Consider the following 18,752-nt stretch of genomic DNA (forward strand, 5'->3'; position numbering starts at 1 on the left):
TTTAGGCTGAATTAAGAAACATCAAGTCTGAAGCAAAAACTAATTCTCAAAGAGATAATAGTGGTTGAGGGCAGTTCTCACGTGGAAAATTTTCAATCTTATTTCAGAGCTAAAACAAAACAAAACCAAAAAAAAAAAAAAAAACCACAATAAAATTTTATCACTGCTAAGCCCCAGAACTGCTGTGTGGCAGGGCAAGTCAGGATATTCAGTTCTTATTTCTGACAAAAATTCACAGAACTGATGTTGATGAAGTCATTGAGAGTAAGTAAAGTTCACTGGCAACACTACTGGTTCAATAAATTAATGATACACGACACTCAAATACTCTCTGTAAAGCACCTGCTGATGAATAATAACATAACCATAGGCTTTAAACACCTTACATTGTTGCAAGCTTTGTAAATCTGTCCATCTAAGCCTTCTTCTCCTCCACACATATTTTCACCACCACTCATTGTAAAACATCCTAGCAGATTCCACTTCAGTTTGTATGAACTTTGTGTTTTCTCAACTGGTTTGAAAACATTCTTGCCTGTACTTGTTTTCTACAGACTATTCACAGAGACCAATTCTTCAGTCACTTCAAACCTGGCATTGACTCCAAATAACAACTAGGCAGTATCAGTAATATCTGTCCACTCACCAAGAGCCAAGGAAAATTGCTCAAATAATTTGCATTGCTTTTTGACTACTGATATTGTTCCCAAAGTCCCCAACTCCTCAAGCAATAGTTATTGCTGAAAGCCTGATGGTCCAAAATGAGTTTATTTTCTGGGCACACATATCTGCTGTAGTTAAACATGATTTAATTAACTCATCATTGGTAAATGGTTTTCTTGCTTGGCTAACACATGAGCCAGTTTGAAACCCGCTTTGGTTACAGTGTCCTTTGAAATTCTCAGGGATGAGATATCATATTTTAAATCTTCTCGTTTTTCTGACCATTGCTCTCCTGTGGGTTGGGGATATTGTTGTGAGTGCTTAGCAGTGGTAACGCACGCTTTAGCACAGCTCTTGTGTCACTGCGTAACAACCACGTAACCTGCCATCTAATTTTGTAAAACCACCCATATTCCACTGCGTTAAAAAGCACAACATTCAAAGTCCACTTTTCTCTTCCTGTTTTGACATGAAGGGTAATCACTGGTAATTTTTTTTTAAATGTCACAGTAGAGTTATGTGTGTGGCACTTTAAACACTGTCAAATTATAATGCATCAAAGCTCTTTGTAGTGCACTGAGCAGCAATTCCAAGCACTGAGAGCACCACCGCCATCTCTTTTGCAACTGCTCACTTCTCTCTGCTGTTGTAGCATAAAAGCACACAGACGACACGTAAACAAATGAGCATAGCTGTGTTCAAAGAAACTCTACTCATGGACACTGAAATTTGAATACTTTCTAATTTTTACATGTCACAATATATTACTATTCTTTTTATTTTTTCAACCATTTAAAAATGAAAATAAACAATGAAAAGAATTTCTACATTCTTCACTCACAGGCTATTAGAAAACAAGCAGTGGGCCACATTTGGCCCATGGGCTGTCGTTAGCTAACCGTTAAATTATGTGTCAACTCTAGAGTCTTAAAATATATTGACTAGGCTCATAGTAAGATAAGATACATTCAAATTGAAAAACCATACTGGAGAAAGTTCATTTTCATTTGTACGGGAAATATTCAACTTATGAACTGCCAAAGTAATGTTTTTATTTAAAAAAATTAATACTTATTTCATAAAAGTATGTCCTTATTTGGTGCTAGACTGGGGTAGGGAATGTATGCTACAAAAAAAGTATTATTTAATACTGAGTTAGGAAGGGAATTCAGGGTTGAAAAATGCTGTGGAACATGAAACATTTTAACTTATAATGTATCTGAATCTATCACCTGATGAGCTCATTTAATTAGAAAACTAATTAGCAAATTATATAACTGGCCTCATTAAAAGACTCTCACCCAGCAATTTTATGCTGCAGATATACTCTCACATGTGCAAAAAGCGTATGTAGACTGCAGCAAAAACTGTGAACAATCTAAGTGCCCATGATTAGCAGACTGGCTAATTTAATTACAATATGCGAATACAAGGGAATATTAGGCAGCCCATTAAAAGACTGAAGAAAGAATAGAAAGAAGTAAAGTTGTAGATAATGCAGTTGTGACTTACTTCCATTCCTAAGAATACATTGTAGAGAAACTCCCATACATGTGCCTACGTGTTCAGGCCAGCAAAAAGATGGAAACACACTTTATGACCAAACAGGACAGACAGCGATATATTCACCCATGGAGATCAGTACAGCAATGAAAATGAATAAGCCATAGATACACACATCCACATGGTTGAACATCACAGTGAGAGAAAAAAGCAAACTGTAGACTACAGAATGTCATCATTCATATCAAACTGCAAAACAAGCAAAGTAAGACTGCATTATTCAGGGATATATCACACATATGTAGTAAAAGCATATGTGGAAATGGTAACCACAAAATTTAGGATAGTAGTTACCCTTGGGTGGGTGGGGAAAGAAGATCATTAGGGAAGAGCAACTGAACTGGCCAATCTTAACCTGCCATACACTGATATTCACTACATTATTAGTTGTATCTTTTTGTGCATCTGAAATATTTACAATTTTTAAAAAATGTTCATCTTCCATATGCACATATGTATTCTGTTCAGTGAAAAAACAAGATGTAGAACAAGGTTGTAGAGTATGTTACCATTTATGTGTGATTGTGTGTTTTCGAAGAATATACTAAAATATTTTTATTTATGAATAGATACTTCTAGAAGAATACAAATCATTATAGCAATTGCCTCTGGGAAGCACCGGGTAGGAGGGGAAAGAAGAGGGAAGGAGACAAGTTTACCCTCTTAAATCTGTATTTGGTACCATGTACATGTATTAACTTTCCAAACAACAAATTTAACTTTTGTCCTTAACCCAATGGTCCGGTAGGTAAGCATTAAAAGATAAAAAAGAAGGGGAAAATGAAGGAGGAAATGACTAAAGAGTGACTGGAATCCCCAAACCCTGGCATTAGGAGGGACTTGCAAGGTCATGCCCTCCGTGGACGCCCTTCTGCTACCCAGACGGTGGTCCATTCCTTCTTCCAGTGTTCCTCTGTGAAAGGCTCTTCTTCTGCTGTCTCATAATTTTAACCTACTAATAAATCTGGTATTTCTTTCACAGGACTGTCCTTAGTTACCATCCCGCCAGCCCCACCTTCATGCATCAGGTCTCTGCTAACGGCCAGCTGGATGTCTACTGTTTCCGACAATTGCCTTTGGGCGTAAGTTGCTGCATAATCTGATCCTATTGAACCCAGGCCCCTTTGTAGCGCCAGCCTTTGTGGCTTGTCCCACCCAAGAGGGCTCTTATTAGCTACCTCTTTCTCTGGTTCTCTCTGTCAAACTTCTGGATGGGCTACAGTTTAGCTTGAATGTAGCTACCAGTCTCCTCCTAACTGTTTACCACCAAGATCTCCATCATGTTCCACAGCGCCCTTGGGCTTGAACTTCCCCAAGTTCTGTTTCAAGTAAGGCAGTCCCCTTAGGGTACGCTACAGAGCTCTCTGATGGCCTGCCTCTCCCCTGGAGAAAATCTCTGCACCACTGCTCAGGACCCCTGGCAGGGACAGCAGCCCACCTCCCAGCTAAAGTGACACCCCTGCTTTACAAGCAGAGCACTGGGTCGTAGCAGTAGCCCTTCGTGTCCTGGCTGACCTCTCCCAGTGTGCGGGGACCAGTGGGCTGGGGGACGTGATCAGGGCCAAGGACTCTCACCCTGCCGTGCCTGCAGCAAAGGTTCGCCCGATGAATGGAAGTTAGGTGGAGGAAAGGAGCCTCAGATTTCTAAGCTGCTCATGTCTGGAACAGAGCTTCTGCAACAGGGAGCTGGGGAGGTGACAGATGCTGGTGGCCTGCCCTTTCCGGTGAGATACCACAGCCCTGGAGTGGGGGCTGATGGGAGAGGGAGTCTGTATTTTTGGCTGGACATGCAGAGTAGAGCTTCTGAGTCACTGAGCTTGGCCAGCGTGGGTAATGAGCGAGTCAGGGCTCCAATGCCACAGACTCTTAATGCTGTTACTGAGATTCAGACTTTACGAGTTAATGTTTCTCTATTTGCTGTACTTTTCTAAAAAACTACCTTTCACCAGTTATGGTTGTCTCACTAGAAAAACGTCTGCAGAGCCCCTCACACGCCATTCAGCTAAAGCATGCTTCTTAAGGGAGCAGAATTTTTTATATGAGCTTGAAAAAAAATCAGCTGCTTTGGTTTCTGATCACACTTTTGTTACGCAAGGTCCTAGGTCTGATCACCCATCAGTTCTCTTCCAGTTCTAAATATGTATGAGTTGATGTTTTAGATGGTCATTATCTTCAAATTACTGCAATCATATAAATGTCTCTATTTCCTATGCTACTTTCATAACCTAGAACACAACATTCTCAGAAATTTAATAACTCATAGGTAATAGGGTTAATAAATGTCTCATATACGCAGCTAATCTTATGAACATTTCTAGAGTGGGCTAAAATATAACCCAACTATGAAAATAATTAAACTCATCTATCCACTAAGCTATATAGAAATCAGTCAGGGTGACTGTACAAGCCTTGTAGCAAACACTGAATGACATTCACGAAACGTAAAACTGCTTGAGAGAGTTATAAGAATGCCTCTGTCCTGTATACCTACAATATTAATTGCCCAATAATCTCTTCTGCCTACCACTAGGAAAAGCATTAATTTAAGTAAAAAGAAAATATATAATCATCCACTGAGTTGATGTCCATCAAAGGACAGGTCCTACGTTAATCACAGGAGATGCTTGAGCAACAAAGCCCCCTCCCCCTTCCACAGTGAGCGCACAGAACTGAGCTACGAAACGTGATTACACAGAAGAGGTGCATGCACTGTGGTAAGAAGAGCCAAGGAGAAGGCAGCTAAACTTGTTAATAAAGGATGAGAAAGCATTCATCAGGAGGAGAAATACCAATCCATCGTTTTAGGCGGGGAAAGTGGACAGAGACACGGCTGGGAGCACAGGGCATTAGAGGAACACATCTTAGGACTGGAGAGATGAAGCATAAGAGGAAAGTAACAAGATACGAAAGTGGGTGGGAGCTAAGGAATCTGATCACGGAAGGTCATTAAGGTTTTCAGCCAGGTTAATACAGCATTTAGGTTTTGGCAAGGGAGCTACAGTGGCTCGGTGGACTGGCTCGGAAACAGAGGCAGAGTATCGCTGCAGTAGGGTGAATGCACATTCAGACACAAATAGACATTTTATGCTAATGGACAGTGAAGGTGGGTGTGGGGTTTCAGAGTGTCTCCCAAGGTTAGACTCAGGCAGCTAGATGAATCGTGACAGCACAAACCATGGTGACCAATGACGAAATGTCCATATTTACAGACACTCCTGGTAGATGGCTACGTGGCCTCCACGTAGTTTGTCAGCTGGCATCTCAGTACAGATCTAAAGCTCAGGAGGGAGGCAGGGCTAAAGGCTCAGACTCTGGCATACGGATATTGCTGGGATCATGAGAGCAGTCAGCTAAGATCATCCAGTACGAGACTGCAGGAGGCAGCTTGAAGGCGGATTATCTACCAGTGACAACAGTGAGGCAGCAGATGCAGAGAGAAAGAGGAACCAGGAAATGAACCTTTGATCTGAAACCCTAGTTGGGTCAAGATAGTAATAAAAGTATGTACTAGAACACAGAGAACAAATAAAAGAGAACACTGGTATTTATAATCCTGAAGCTGCTGAATATCTGAAAAGAACTTAAAATTACTTCAGGACTAAGTCCAAAAAAGTAAAGGACATTTTACTAGTTTCAAGTGGGTATTACCTATTCTGAAATAGCCATCTCCTAATCGTTTGTCTTTGGTTTCTTTGCTGATTTCCAAACCTTCACTCTAAAATAGAACAAAAACATAATTACTTCTATTTAAAACAAATCTAGATTAATATATCTTAATAAATATAAAAGTGGCATCTGTGGCACAGCTATCTCTGAAAAGAGAAAATGCCATGTCAGTCTTGAACCTTAAAAGGTTTATCAATCAGTATAAGTGCTCCATCTGAATCTGTATATAATATACTGTTGGCTAGACATTTTTAATTTTAATTAATTTCCAGTTTAAATCAATTTAATAGAATGCTGTTTTCTATTAAAAATATACAGAAGTAAAGAACTGTGTGTTACCTTGAAAGAAATTAAGCATTCCTTAGAGACCAATAAATTAACTTTCTACATTATTCAACAGGCATTAAAACTGCATGATATTTTGGGACTCAAAATACAAACAGCAAGTAAACATTAAAGTAAAATAATGATTCATTTATTTTCCCAGTACAAATGTCCAAGTTACTTTCCAACAGGAAACAGAATAAAGGCTCTTTCTATGAAGGCAAACGGGACAATATACCAGGTGTTCCATATTGCCAAAAGAAGTTGGTATTACTCACCACTAAGGTCCTGCCATCATGAGAATTTCTTAAACAGGAAGAGCCTCAAATCAGGTCTATTAATATTAGTTCTCAAGGAAAATTTAGGAGAAAAAATAGTCATACCTTCAAAGGCAAAACTTCTACAGTTGTGTTGATCAGAATATCCCCTGGATGTTCCTGGTTGCCACTATGGAACAAATAACTGAAAAGACAAACATAAAAAGAAAAATACAGTCAGACTACCCTCCACGAAGGTTCAGAAGGGGGCCTCACCTCAGAATAAGGTTGACGACGCTAAAGTCTGTAGTGGCTGCACATCATATGTCCTGAATAGTTGCAGGGAAATTAAAACCTAAGGGGGATGCAATAGCTCCTCTATCAGAGGGGCATGTTTGCTGCGTAACAATAATGTACTTGACAAAAAAAAAAAAAAAAAGATGACGGTGTTTTGTTGCTGTTGATGCAGCCATTAAAATGCTTGTGAATCACTTGTGACAGAGTATATTGGATAATATATGATATAAAATTACAGGTAGACCACGATCTCAAAGTAGAAAGTGCACACAGTTACCAAGAAAATAAAAGTGTCAATATGGTCATAATGGTATCCTTGGGGTTATGATTTTTTCCCTCATTCTTCACACCTTAAAATTTTTGTATAATGAACACATACGTATGTTACACAGAGAATTTTTTTCCTAACACTTCACTTCTGTATTAATAAATACAACTTCTGCTTTTTCCCCTCTCAGCAAATAAGTTATGGTGAAAATCAAATGATCCCTTTTCTCTGTCCTAGGAAGGGTGGGTCTGTGCATGGACTCCAAGAAAATTCTCATATACTGTCATTTTAGAAGAATTGTCTTTCGCTAGAAAAGTGCCCTCAGTAGGGGCATTATAAATATCATTTTACAGAGGTTTATTGTAAATATATTTGTTGTTACTAAGTTTGATCTCGAATATATGAGCTCTTTAGCAGATTCTTTGATGGAATTATTTTTATTTCCTAAAAATAAACCCATAAATGTGGTTTGAGGCTGTTCTTCTTGAGGTGAAAGAAGAGTGCTATTTCTAATTCTATGAGGGCTCAAGTGTGGTGAACAATACCTCACAGAGTTCCACTACACAGTATAAAAATGAACATTAAATAACAACAAAACCAATATTATATACTCATATAACTGCAAAATGTTACTCAAGAGTATTCTAATATGTCTTGCCAGTGATCTTCCCATTGCTTATAACATTTTTACACTTAAACTCCTCTTTAGAATCAGTTTAGAGTAACAAAAGAAAATAGCATTACATGTAGCTATGCATTGTTTTTGACCACCTTAAACAGAATTATTCCAAATTATTTTTGGCAGATTCTAAAAACCAAATGGCCTTCAAAGGAGAAGACATAACATCACATTCTGGGGATTACATGGAAGTATGCCACAGACAGTCTGGGGAATATACCCAACACTGAGGAAAGATTGAAGGAATTGTGACTGTTAAGTAAAAATGGGGAGAAAAAGTCCCAACTTTTGCAAAGTGAACAGAAATGCTGAAACACATAAAAGGGCTTTAAATTCTTCCATGGTGTACTAAAAGCACTGAGTAGCAATAGTCTTAGTCTGTCAAATTTATCATTTCAACCAAATTGCTGGGCCATCCACTAGCTCGCAGCCAAACCTGAAGGGATATTCTAGGATAAGGACATGAAAACTAATTTGGGATTCTGAGGGAGAGTTCTACATAAAAGTATTAAAAATCTATACTAAATATACATTCAGAAATACCAACAGAATTTATCAAACATACTAAATGCTGGTATTATATCTGTAGGCAACATACCCATACTGTTACTGAGTTATACAAAATGTATTTTATAATCCAACATTTAGGACTCGTTGACTGCTCACATGTGTTATATACACCAAAAATTCCGTCATAAATCACATTATGAATAAGAGGTCTGAATTGTAAGACCAAATTATATTTCAATAATGACCTACCTTTCCACATTGACTGGCTTGTCAAATTTAAACAGGATGTAGTCTCCAGCTACTGGAGTTATAGCCCAGAAGAAATCCTCCCCCATATAAGTTTTCTCCAGTGTATGTCCTTGGTAGACCTTCAGAGAAGTAGATACCTCTGCAGGGGGGTTTACATGGATCTTAAGAAGCAATGGTTTCATGTAATCTTTATCCTAGGAGGAAAGACATATTAACAACATACGGCTCATTTATACTTCAGAAGAACAAGGATTATACAGTAGATAACAAATTGTCTGTGCATGAGAAAAATAAAATTAAATCACCAACCGTGAGTTTCTGAATTTTTCCTGATAGTGAAGAATGCAGACCAACATGTTGGAAAAGGGAAGGTCTGAAGCGAATCCGCAGATTTGCTTTCTGTCGATCACAATGTTTCTAAGTATTAAAAGGGAATGTTAGTGTTACATTATAAAGTGAAATCTTGTCCTCCTCTGAAAGATGAGAAGCCCTTCAGAAGGGTAAATATTGAAAAGAAAATCCAGCTTCATCTCATAATTCCAAGTCGTGTTTCTTTAGGGTCCTCTTTGAGGCATTAATAGATTCGCTACCTACTTGATAAACAGACACGATGAGGAAATTAAAAATAAGCGGACACGATGCGGAAATTAAAAATAAGCACTTCCAAGGGAAGAGTTAAGGATTTAATTTCAACTACCTTTCAAAATAGGTCAATATACATTTGACTTTTAATGTTAAAATGCACAAACTCTAGAGGTTTGGTTCAAATACACAAAATACCTTTAATTGGATAATATAATGAAGAATTTGCAGATAAGGAAAAGCACATTTTGTTGCATGAAATCAATTTGAAAATGTGAGCCAGCAAGTGGACTACAAGCAAGGACACAACATCAAAACAGACAAATCGGGTTTCCCCGGTGGCGCAGTGGTTAAGAGTCCACCTGCCAATGCAGGGGACGCGGGTTCGCGCCCCTGTCCGGGAAGATCCCACATGCCGCGGAGCGGCTGCGCCCGTGAGCCATGGCCGCTGAGCCTGCGCGTCCGGAGCCTGTGCTCTCACAGCGGTGAGAGGCCCACGTACTAAAAAAAAAAACCAGACAAATCCAACTCAGCACAGTTGGGAGACACCTATGTTTCAGCTCTAAGTGCCCCATGGCCCATATTTTCGATTATAACCTGCTCTCGTGTGATCATGGCGTGTGGGACCTACAGCCCTGGCAGGACTCTCGTGCATTCATTAGCTCAGTGCTTCAGGACAGCCATGGCTACCTTGTCATGCTTTTATAAACCCTTTCCATTTTCAATGACTTGTATAAGTTTTGGGCCCAGAACATACTGAAAAAGACAGGTATAAGACATTTCCACTTTGAAAGACCTCCAATTATTTCCTGGGTGTTAAAATGCCTAATTTTCTCAAGAGGTTCACGTCATTAGCATTATCGCTAACAGGAGAGTAGAGGTGAAACTGTATATCTTATTTACACAAATAAAACACTCGAGTGGAAGAAGAGGGAAGGTAAGGGAGGGAGAGGACAGGGGAGGAGCGAGGAGAGGGGAGGTGGGACGGTGGAGGCGAGAGAGGATGAGAAGCAGCAGTGCCTGAGAGCGAGCTAACCACTCAACACACAGGCAACGAATGACACATTCGGGCCCGAAGAGTCAAAGCAGGTCCATAAACCTTTGGAAGAATGTGTGAATGCTTTTTTTTTTTTTAAAGTAACATTAGTTTATAACATTATATAAGTTTCAAATACACATTATACTTCTACTTCTGTATACACTACAGTGTTCTCACCACCAAGTCAGTTTCCATCCATCACCATACAGTTGACCCCCTTTACCCATTTCACCCCGCCACTCAGCCCCTGCCCCATCCAGTCTGGAAACCACTACTCTGTTCTTATAACTACGTGTTTGTTTTTGCTTGGTACTATTGGTGGGAATGTAAACTGGTACAGCCACTGTGGAAAACAGTATGGAGATTCCTCAAAAAACTGGGAATTACCATATGACCCATCAATCCCACTTCTGGGTATTTACCCAAGGAACACGAAAACACGAAATCAGAAAAGACACATGCACCCCTATGCTCATCACAACATTATTTACAATAGCCACGATATGGAAACAACCTAAGTGCCCATCAATGGATGAGTGGATAAAGATGTGCTGTGTACACACACACACACACACACACACACACACACACACACAGGAATACTACTCAAACATATAAAAGATGAAATCTTTCCATTTGCAACAACATAGATGAACCTTGAGGGTATTATGCTCAGTGAAATAAGTGTGAATGGAAGGGTCTCCTAGACCACTGTCAAAGGGATGTGATTCTGGAGCCAGCAAGTATGTGGTGACAGCTTCCGTGACATCCTAGTGGAAGCAGCTGAAAAATTACAGGCCATAGAAAGAAGGGTGGAAGAATGTATCTTCATGGTTTTAATTTTTACTTTCAGAGATTTTCACCTCACAAGCTCACTTAAGAACCTAACCACCATATTAGATAAAACTGTACAGGACCAATTAAAGGCAAGTGTGTTGTACAAATGTAAAGATGACATGAATTGTTCTGTGTCCTACAATAAAAATTCCTGCAAATCACAAAGAAAATACAGGTAAGGGCTTACATCATAAAAATGAATTGATCGAATTGATTTATATGTTCAGTCATTTTTGGAAAGCTGGTACTCTGCTATTTCGCTACACACCATGATTTGCTCTAAGAAAGTGGTTATTTTTAAAAGAGAGAGAAAGGACACCTGAAGAGGGTGTCCTAAAAACTAACTGGCAGATAGGATGATCAAACTGTTCTAGGGAATATAAGGTCATGAAATCAAATTAAATGTTTCTTTGGGAGAATAAGTCAACACTATAATGACATATGCTTATAATAAAGATTTCCTTGTGATTACATGTCAAAGTGACTCATTCATTTTTAAGAATGTGTATTCATATTTCACTTATGCTTACAGCCAACAATTTAAATTTTTTTTCCAGAGATACAATTCAAATTAGACAAGAAAAACATATTAATTTACTTTCTACAATAAGATTTCAATGGAGATAACTTAATATTTAAATAGTCCAAGCAAAAATCATTGTTTACATACTTACCTGTCACCAACATCCCAAAGGTCAGCATATCAGCATGAACATTGGCTTCTTACAAGTAACACAATACGAAAAAGGTACACTTTTGACTTGTCATTGTTTTGGTATAAAATATGACCTCCATTCTACTGCTTATATCCAGGTGTGCTGGGGTCCGATATTGTCCCCAAAGTATTTGAAAACAGAAAGCTGACAGAGGATGTGAAGCAAACCAAAACAACTCCCCCTGACACAGGACAGATATGGCCAACAGCAAGGAAACACCAGAGCCTCAATAAACATTCATCAGCAATTTAAAGAAAGGTGCACTTCACTGACTTAAAAGTCCCTTCAGAACAGGAACTTCTTGTAGTTCTAGAAAGAAGGCAAGCACTTACACTGGTAAGTGGAAACACTGTTTTCTTTCAGCTACCTATTTAACTGTTCGTTTACAACATCTGGTTCCCTAAGAGTCATCACTTTCACTAAAAACATAAAAGAAGCCTCTTCTACCCGCATAAGAAATTAACTTACTGCATCTTTTTCAGGGTTGCAGACTTTCACCCACAGAATATGGTCCAAGAGCCAATCAATGGGTTTCTCCTTATAGAACATAAATATGAATTCCACAATTAGAGTGAGGTCTGGCGCTTGAAACATTTTACCTGAAAAGATATTCCCAATCAGTAACTGTAATAAAGAAGCCAAGCAACAAAATAGCTTAAATGAGTGAAATCCATACAACAAATACACTAAAGCTTGTGCTTTCAACTATAAATCGTTATCAATAATTTCCCCACCTGTCTTATCAAAAACAAACTTGCTTTAGCTAAGTTTACTTGTCACCTGAGTATTAACAGAAGTAGGTACTGAACTCCTAACTTTCTCCATTACAAAATCTATCATACAATTACTAGCTCAAAGGATTCAAGAAGCAAGCCGGAGATTTTTCCTTTATGTCTTATTAAAATTCTTCCCATAAAAAAGGAACTTAAGAGGTTTAAGTAAAAAAAAAAAAATTAACTAAATCAATAAAAGCAAAAAACAAGGACTCCTGATTTTGTCTTCACTGAAACCTTCACAAATCAAGATGTTTTTTGAGTCTTAAATTAAGTTTTGAGATAAATGATCAACAAGATCAAAGCCCCAGCCTCTAATACTTACAGATCTAACGCATTAGAGGCAGCGAAATGTTACTCTCTGGGGTGTTTTTTAAGACCTATAAATTTCCTTCAACCTTCAACTTTAAACGTATTCTCTTTAGTTGGATACTTTAGGAATTTTAATGAAAAAAAACTTTAAAAATAAGTACCCTTGCTAGTCCATGAAAGCAACACATGAATACAAACTAATGACTGAACAAGAACTTCATGTGCTATGTCAAATATCAGGAATTCCTATTAGAAAACCACTAGCGCAGGACTCTTCTTAAAAGAACCCCAATCTTGCAAAAGCTCTGGGCTTTAAAACAGGAACTCGAAGTGTCCGAGAAGGAACCAGACATGCTCCCCAGGACAGTGGTTGGCTCTCTGTGGACATGAAAAGCCAGCAGGGCTGCCTTGCAGAACTCCAGAGTAAATATTACCATCTTAGAACTCTCCAAATGTTATTTTGGGTTGACTTTCAACATTTTATACACAGAAGTTTACCGAAATTAAATTTTCTCAAAAGCAATCCATTTCCAGAGGGAAAAAGACAACTTTAAGGTTAAAAAAAAAAATAGTCTAAGATTCTAAGTCACAGTTATTTCTGAAAAGTAAATAAATCTAAAACTTTTCTTACCAATGAAGCCCAGCTGGGAGAACTCAAGTATCATCCATTCCTCAGAAGAAAGTTGAAGGGCAAAATTTTTTATGGTGTTAAAGTAATTCTGTTTGACAATAATATCATCTTCAAGCTAAAGAAAGTTAAACAATCATATTAATACATCAGAAAGAGAAGGAAGATTTAAAGAGAACATTCTTTACTACGGAAAAACTCAAGCACACTTTTATAATGACAATCAAGGAAACAATGGTCAAAAACGATGAAAATATAAAAATAAATTTTAGGACTTTCCTAGCAGTCCAGTGGTGAAGACTCCACGCTCTCAATGCAGGGGGCACGGGTTCCATCCCTGGTCAGGGAAGATCCCACATGCCACGTGGTGTGGCCAAAAGATATATAATAATAATAATGATAAAATAAAAAGGAAAAATTATAAAAAATAAATAAATTTTATTAAAAGAAAGCAAGGAAAATAAAATGGCAGATGCACATAGCAAGTAACAAAACCACTCCCTCACCATGGGAAATAACAAAACCACTCCATGAATTACTCCTTTTGGTCCTTTTATGGCTCCCAACATGATTTCACACTATCCTGTTTTCTTTTCAAAGGAAAAGAATTTTATAGGCCTTTTAATTTTTTCTTTTTTTTTTTTTTTTTGCTTTTTACATAATACATGTAACAAGTCAAAAAAAGAAAAAAAGCTAGCAGCTCTCCTTCTCTGCCCTCCACCCTGCTAGTAGAAGTGACCAATGTTCAAGGTTGGGTGTGCACCCACTGGACACCTTCAATATGGGCATACAGCACAGGTAGACCCATACCTACCTTAAGGTTCCCACCACCTTTATGTTTTTATTAAAAAGGGATCACATTATGAAACTGGTTTTTTTCTCTTAATATATCATGAATATCTTTCCAGGTTAAAAAGTATATATTTAAAGCATTCTCTCTAGCAGATTCATACTATTCCCTGGGATTGATGGACAAATCATTCACCTGCTCATAGGCAGACACCCAGGTTGCTTCTCATTCTTTGTCAATGCAAACAGTGCTTACACTTCATATCAGTGCTATTCATTTCTGTAGGATGGGTTCCTAAAAGTTCTCTTTTTATATTTTAAAAGGTATCTTCAAAATACTTAAGAAGCTGTAGCAACTCAGAGCGCCAGTTAACCCCATGTGCTCTGCCATCACCACGTGTGTTACTGGAATGTTTACCAGTTCAACAGGGAGTTGACAGAGACCAGAGATCAAGAGCATCTGCAAAGACTTCCTCCCCAAATCTCCTTTCATAAAATTTTAAAGTCACAAGATGTTTTTTTTTTACATATATACATTATTTTTTAATATTCTTTTCCATTGATGATTTTAATATCAGAAGAAAACTCTTTTTTTTCTTTTTTTTTTTGCGGTACACGGGCCTCTCACTGTTGTGGCCTCTCCCGCTGCGGAGCACAGACTCCGGACGCACAGGCCCAGCGGCCACGGCCCATGGGCCCAGCAGCTCCGCGGCATGTGGGATCCTCCCAGACCCGGGCACAAACCCGTGTCCCCTGCATCGGCTGGCAGACTCTCAACCACTGCGCCACCAGGGAAGCCCCTTCCTTTTCTTAATGACATATTATCATTTCTAGTTATCTGCAAGTAATTTTCACTTATTTTAGTATTTAGCTTTTTTCATGTGTTTAAGTCCTATAAGCTTTCTTCCTATCTGTGAAGAAACAGTAGCAATATTTGGAAAGGTATGATTTTGACTCACCCAATATCTACTGAGCTTTGATTATGTTCCAGACACAGTACTAAACCCTGGGAACCCACCAGTGAACAGAAAAGACAAGTTTTACACCCTCAGAGCTTGTAGGGAAGCCAGAGGGAAAACCAGACAAAGCACAAAGCCCCGCTGGCACCTAACCTTGCTTTCCCAAAGAAGAGATGCCCACACTCACACGCAAACATTGGCTGTGGACGCCCAAAGGAAAGATGACCCCCAATACCAGGTACTTCCAAGTTTTTCCAGTAAGTAGATTAAAAAACAAGCTTGGAATAGAGATGCAGACGTAGGGAACACACATGTGGACATGTAGGGGGAGCGAGGGGGGGATGAATTGGGAGATTGGGATTGACATATACACCATGTGTAAAACAGATAGCTAGTGGGAACCTGCTACATAGCGCAGGGAGCTCAGTTCGGTGCTCCGTGGTGACCTAGATGGGTGGGATGGGGGAGTGTGGGAGCGAAGTCCAAGAGGGAGGGAATATATGTACACATAGAGTTGATTCACTGCGTTGTATAGCAGAAATTAACACAACATTGTAAAGCAACTATACCCCAATTTACAAAACAAAAACAAGCTTGGGACTGATTTAAACATACAGAAGTGTAGGTGAAATAATTAAATGCCTACTTAAAATTTAGTACACTAAATTTCGTTACCACCAAAAATGTACATTTTTTTATATTAAATTAGAAAAATTGCTTTCTTCCACTCTCACACCTCATCAAACAATTTCACTTTTTAAGAAACTTTTAAAGATAACTGTAGATTCATATGCAGCTATAAAAAATAATACAGAGACCCAACAGACCCCCAATATATATCCTCCAATATAATTACAGCACAATATCACGACCAGGAAATTGACTCTGATACAATTCAACCACATTATTCAAATTTCACCAGTTTTACATATGCACCCAGTTGTGTGTAGCTGTGTGTCTGTGTGTTTAGCTCCATGCAATCTTAACACGTGTACATGTGCAAGAGCACTAGTAGAGCTAGGACACAGATCAGTTCCATCACAGGGACTCTCATGCTACCCTTTACATCCTCAGCCACCTCCCTCCTTTCCCCCCATCCTAGCCTCTGGTAACCAAGAGTGTTCTCCATCTCCATAATTTTGTCATTTCAAGAATGCTATATAGGGATCTCCCTGTTGGCACAGTGGTTAGGAATCCGCCTGCCAATACAGGGGACACAGGTTCGATCCCTGGTCCGGGAACATCCCACATGCCGCACAGCAACTAAGCCTACACGTCACAACTACTGAGCCTGTGCTCTAGAGCCCGCGAGCCACAACTACTGAGCCCTCATGCCACAACTACTGAAGCCCACGCACCTAGAGCCCGTGCTCGGCGCCAAGAGAAGCCACTGCAATGAGAAGCCCGTGCACTGCAATGAAGAGTAGCCCCTGCTCGCCGTAACTAGAGAAAACCCGCATGCAGCAACAAAGACCCAACACAGCCAAAATAAATAAATTAATTAAATAAATTAATTTTTTAAAGAAGTCTTGGGTAGGATACACCCCCAACATATGCAATCTTGAAGTCATGTCCCTGGGATAATTATGAAGTCTGGATTACAATACTTTGTACATCATAATGAACTCACTGAGATAATTCTATATATTATGTAAAGACCTGAAGGTAAAGCAACTCCCTCTTTTCTGAGGCATAATTTTTGGGCAAATAGGGTAATTTTAAGAACGTTCAGTGGATCCATATGTGAAAGACCTGAAAAGCTGGTAGCAATCTTAATGACCAACAATAAGGTCATCGTGATAGCTGAATAATGGTACTTCCAGAAGCAATTAAAAATTATACCAATCTATAATTACTGGCATATAAAGGTGTCTACAGTATGTTAAATGACAGCAAAACAGGCTTTAAGACAGTATGCACAGGACACTCCTGTTATAAAAAGGGTTGTATTAAATGAGTTAATATGTGAAAAACAAATTTTAAAGAACAATGCCTGACACATGGTAAGTATGCAATAAATGTTAGTTCATAGCAGCTGTTATTGTTATAATACATCATATATTGACCCTGCTTAGGGGAAGTTTTCCTTACCATCCTCTTTCTTAACCCCCATCCTTTTCTCAATTTTTAAATATTAACTTTTCCTACACTCCCCCCAAAAGGTTTAAGGTTCCATTAATTCTTCCCTTAGAGGAAAACTGGAAACAAATTTTAAAAGTGATATAGCTACACTTTTAAATTCTCTCTATAAAGTTCTTGACCATAATGTAAATATTTATATACTGGCCCTAGAACAAAGAGCAAGGTTCAACTACCATAATATTTGGTATACATTAAAATAAAATGCTATGAAATTATTATCTTAAAACTAAAATCAAACTTCTCTAATGTATTTAGAGGAAATGTACTACCTGTATCTAGGATATTGTGTTTTTTTATATGCACAGCTGTTGCATCCTGTTATAGACAATGTTGCACTCTATCATCATTTCCGTTTTCCATCCTGTGAACCAAGGAAAGGTTCACGCACACCTGAATGCAGCTGGCTCGAGGTACAATGTCAAAGGAGACAAAGTCTGCCCTCAAGAAGTCCACCTTCCCATGTGATGTCAGCCTCTTTTCTTCCTTCTCTCCCTCCCCAGCCCCTGCCAACAGCTGCTTAATCATGTCCTTCCTGTTCAGGGACCAGGGCTGCTTCTTGCCACTCTCATCCAAACATCCACCCAGGAAAGGATCTAATAAACTTTTTATACTGGAAAAAAAAAATAATTGACAGGCTTCGTGTGCCATATACCTCTCAGGGGTATTTGCATTTTGAACAAGGGATAAAGACGTTTGGTTAAAGAAGTGAAATTCCAGTGGTGAAATTTAAGCTTAAAGGTTTGAAAGAAACAAGAGCTTCCTAGAATTATTTAAGTTGCTGCCTACCTGGCTAACTTAAAACCCTTATCATGATGGACTTACTGTTTTAGCCATGCTGCTAAAAGTTGCACCATTAGAACTAAATGTCAACTTTACTATCTTCAGTACAAATGAAAATGTATTGAAGTGCACAAAACAACTATTTACCATAAGACCACCAAAATAATCATGAACTAAACCAGCGAGTGGAACTGCAGAGCCCATGTTCTCAGTGACGTGATCAACCCTTCTGCTCTGGCATACTGTTATGATATTATATTTTAGAGGGTTTATGCTTTCAAAACTTCGTTTTCATGAAAATATACCCTTCATATTACTTTTCCTTTAAAAGTGTGAAGAAAAAAACCAAACACACACTTACCTGGATGTAATATGTGCCCTTTTCCTGAGCATACATCATTAGAAAACAATAATCGAGGTTTTGCTTTGTTCTCCATCTGAAATAAAAATTTTCAAAAAAAGTTAGGGACTTCCCTGGTGGCTCAGTGGTTAAGAATCCACCTGCCAATGCAGGGGACACGGACTTTATCCCTGGCCCGGGAAGATCCCATATGCAGCTGAGCAACTAAGCCTGTGTGCCACAACTACTGAGCCTGCGCTCTAGAGCCCGAGAGCCACAACTACTGAGCCTGCGTGCTGTAACTACTGAGGCCCACACGCCTAGAGCCCGTGCTCCACAACAAGAGAAGCCAGTGCAATGAGAAGATCGCGCACCGCAA

At 38.9% G+C, this 18,752-nt stretch overlaps 1 protein-coding gene across 4 annotated transcripts in view; it reads right to left on the reverse strand.

Moving 5' to 3' along the window:
- The window catches only part of MGAT4A (alpha-1,3-mannosyl-glycoprotein 4-beta-N-acetylglucosaminyltransferase A), a 102,719-nt gene that overhangs the window by 7,509 nt on the left and 76,458 nt on the right, over positions 1 to 18,752 (reverse strand). For all 4 annotated transcript variants that reach the window (XM_024743852.1, XM_024743849.1, XM_024743850.1 and 1 more), the window contains exons 7-13: positions 18,395 to 18,470; positions 13,367 to 13,481; positions 12,119 to 12,249; positions 8,786 to 8,893; positions 8,477 to 8,670; positions 6,600 to 6,678; positions 5,875 to 5,941 (exon numbers count right to left, since the gene is read on the reverse strand). In XM_024743852.1, coding sequence (XP_024599620.1) covers positions 5,875 to 5,941; positions 6,600 to 6,678; positions 8,477 to 8,670; positions 8,786 to 8,893; positions 12,119 to 12,249; positions 13,367 to 13,481; positions 18,395 to 18,470 — 770 coding nt within the window. The remainder of the gene's footprint in view (positions 1 to 5,874; positions 5,942 to 6,599; positions 6,679 to 8,476; positions 8,671 to 8,785; positions 8,894 to 12,118; positions 12,250 to 13,366; positions 13,482 to 18,394; positions 18,471 to 18,752) is intronic.

This window comes from Neophocaena asiaeorientalis, unplaced genomic scaffold, assembly GCF_003031525.2.
Source record: "Neophocaena asiaeorientalis asiaeorientalis breed wild unplaced genomic scaffold, Neophocaena_asiaeorientalis_V1.1 scaffold114, whole genome shotgun sequence".
In the NCBI taxonomy this organism is placed as follows: Eukaryota; Metazoa; Chordata; class Mammalia; order Artiodactyla; family Phocoenidae; genus Neophocaena; species Neophocaena asiaeorientalis.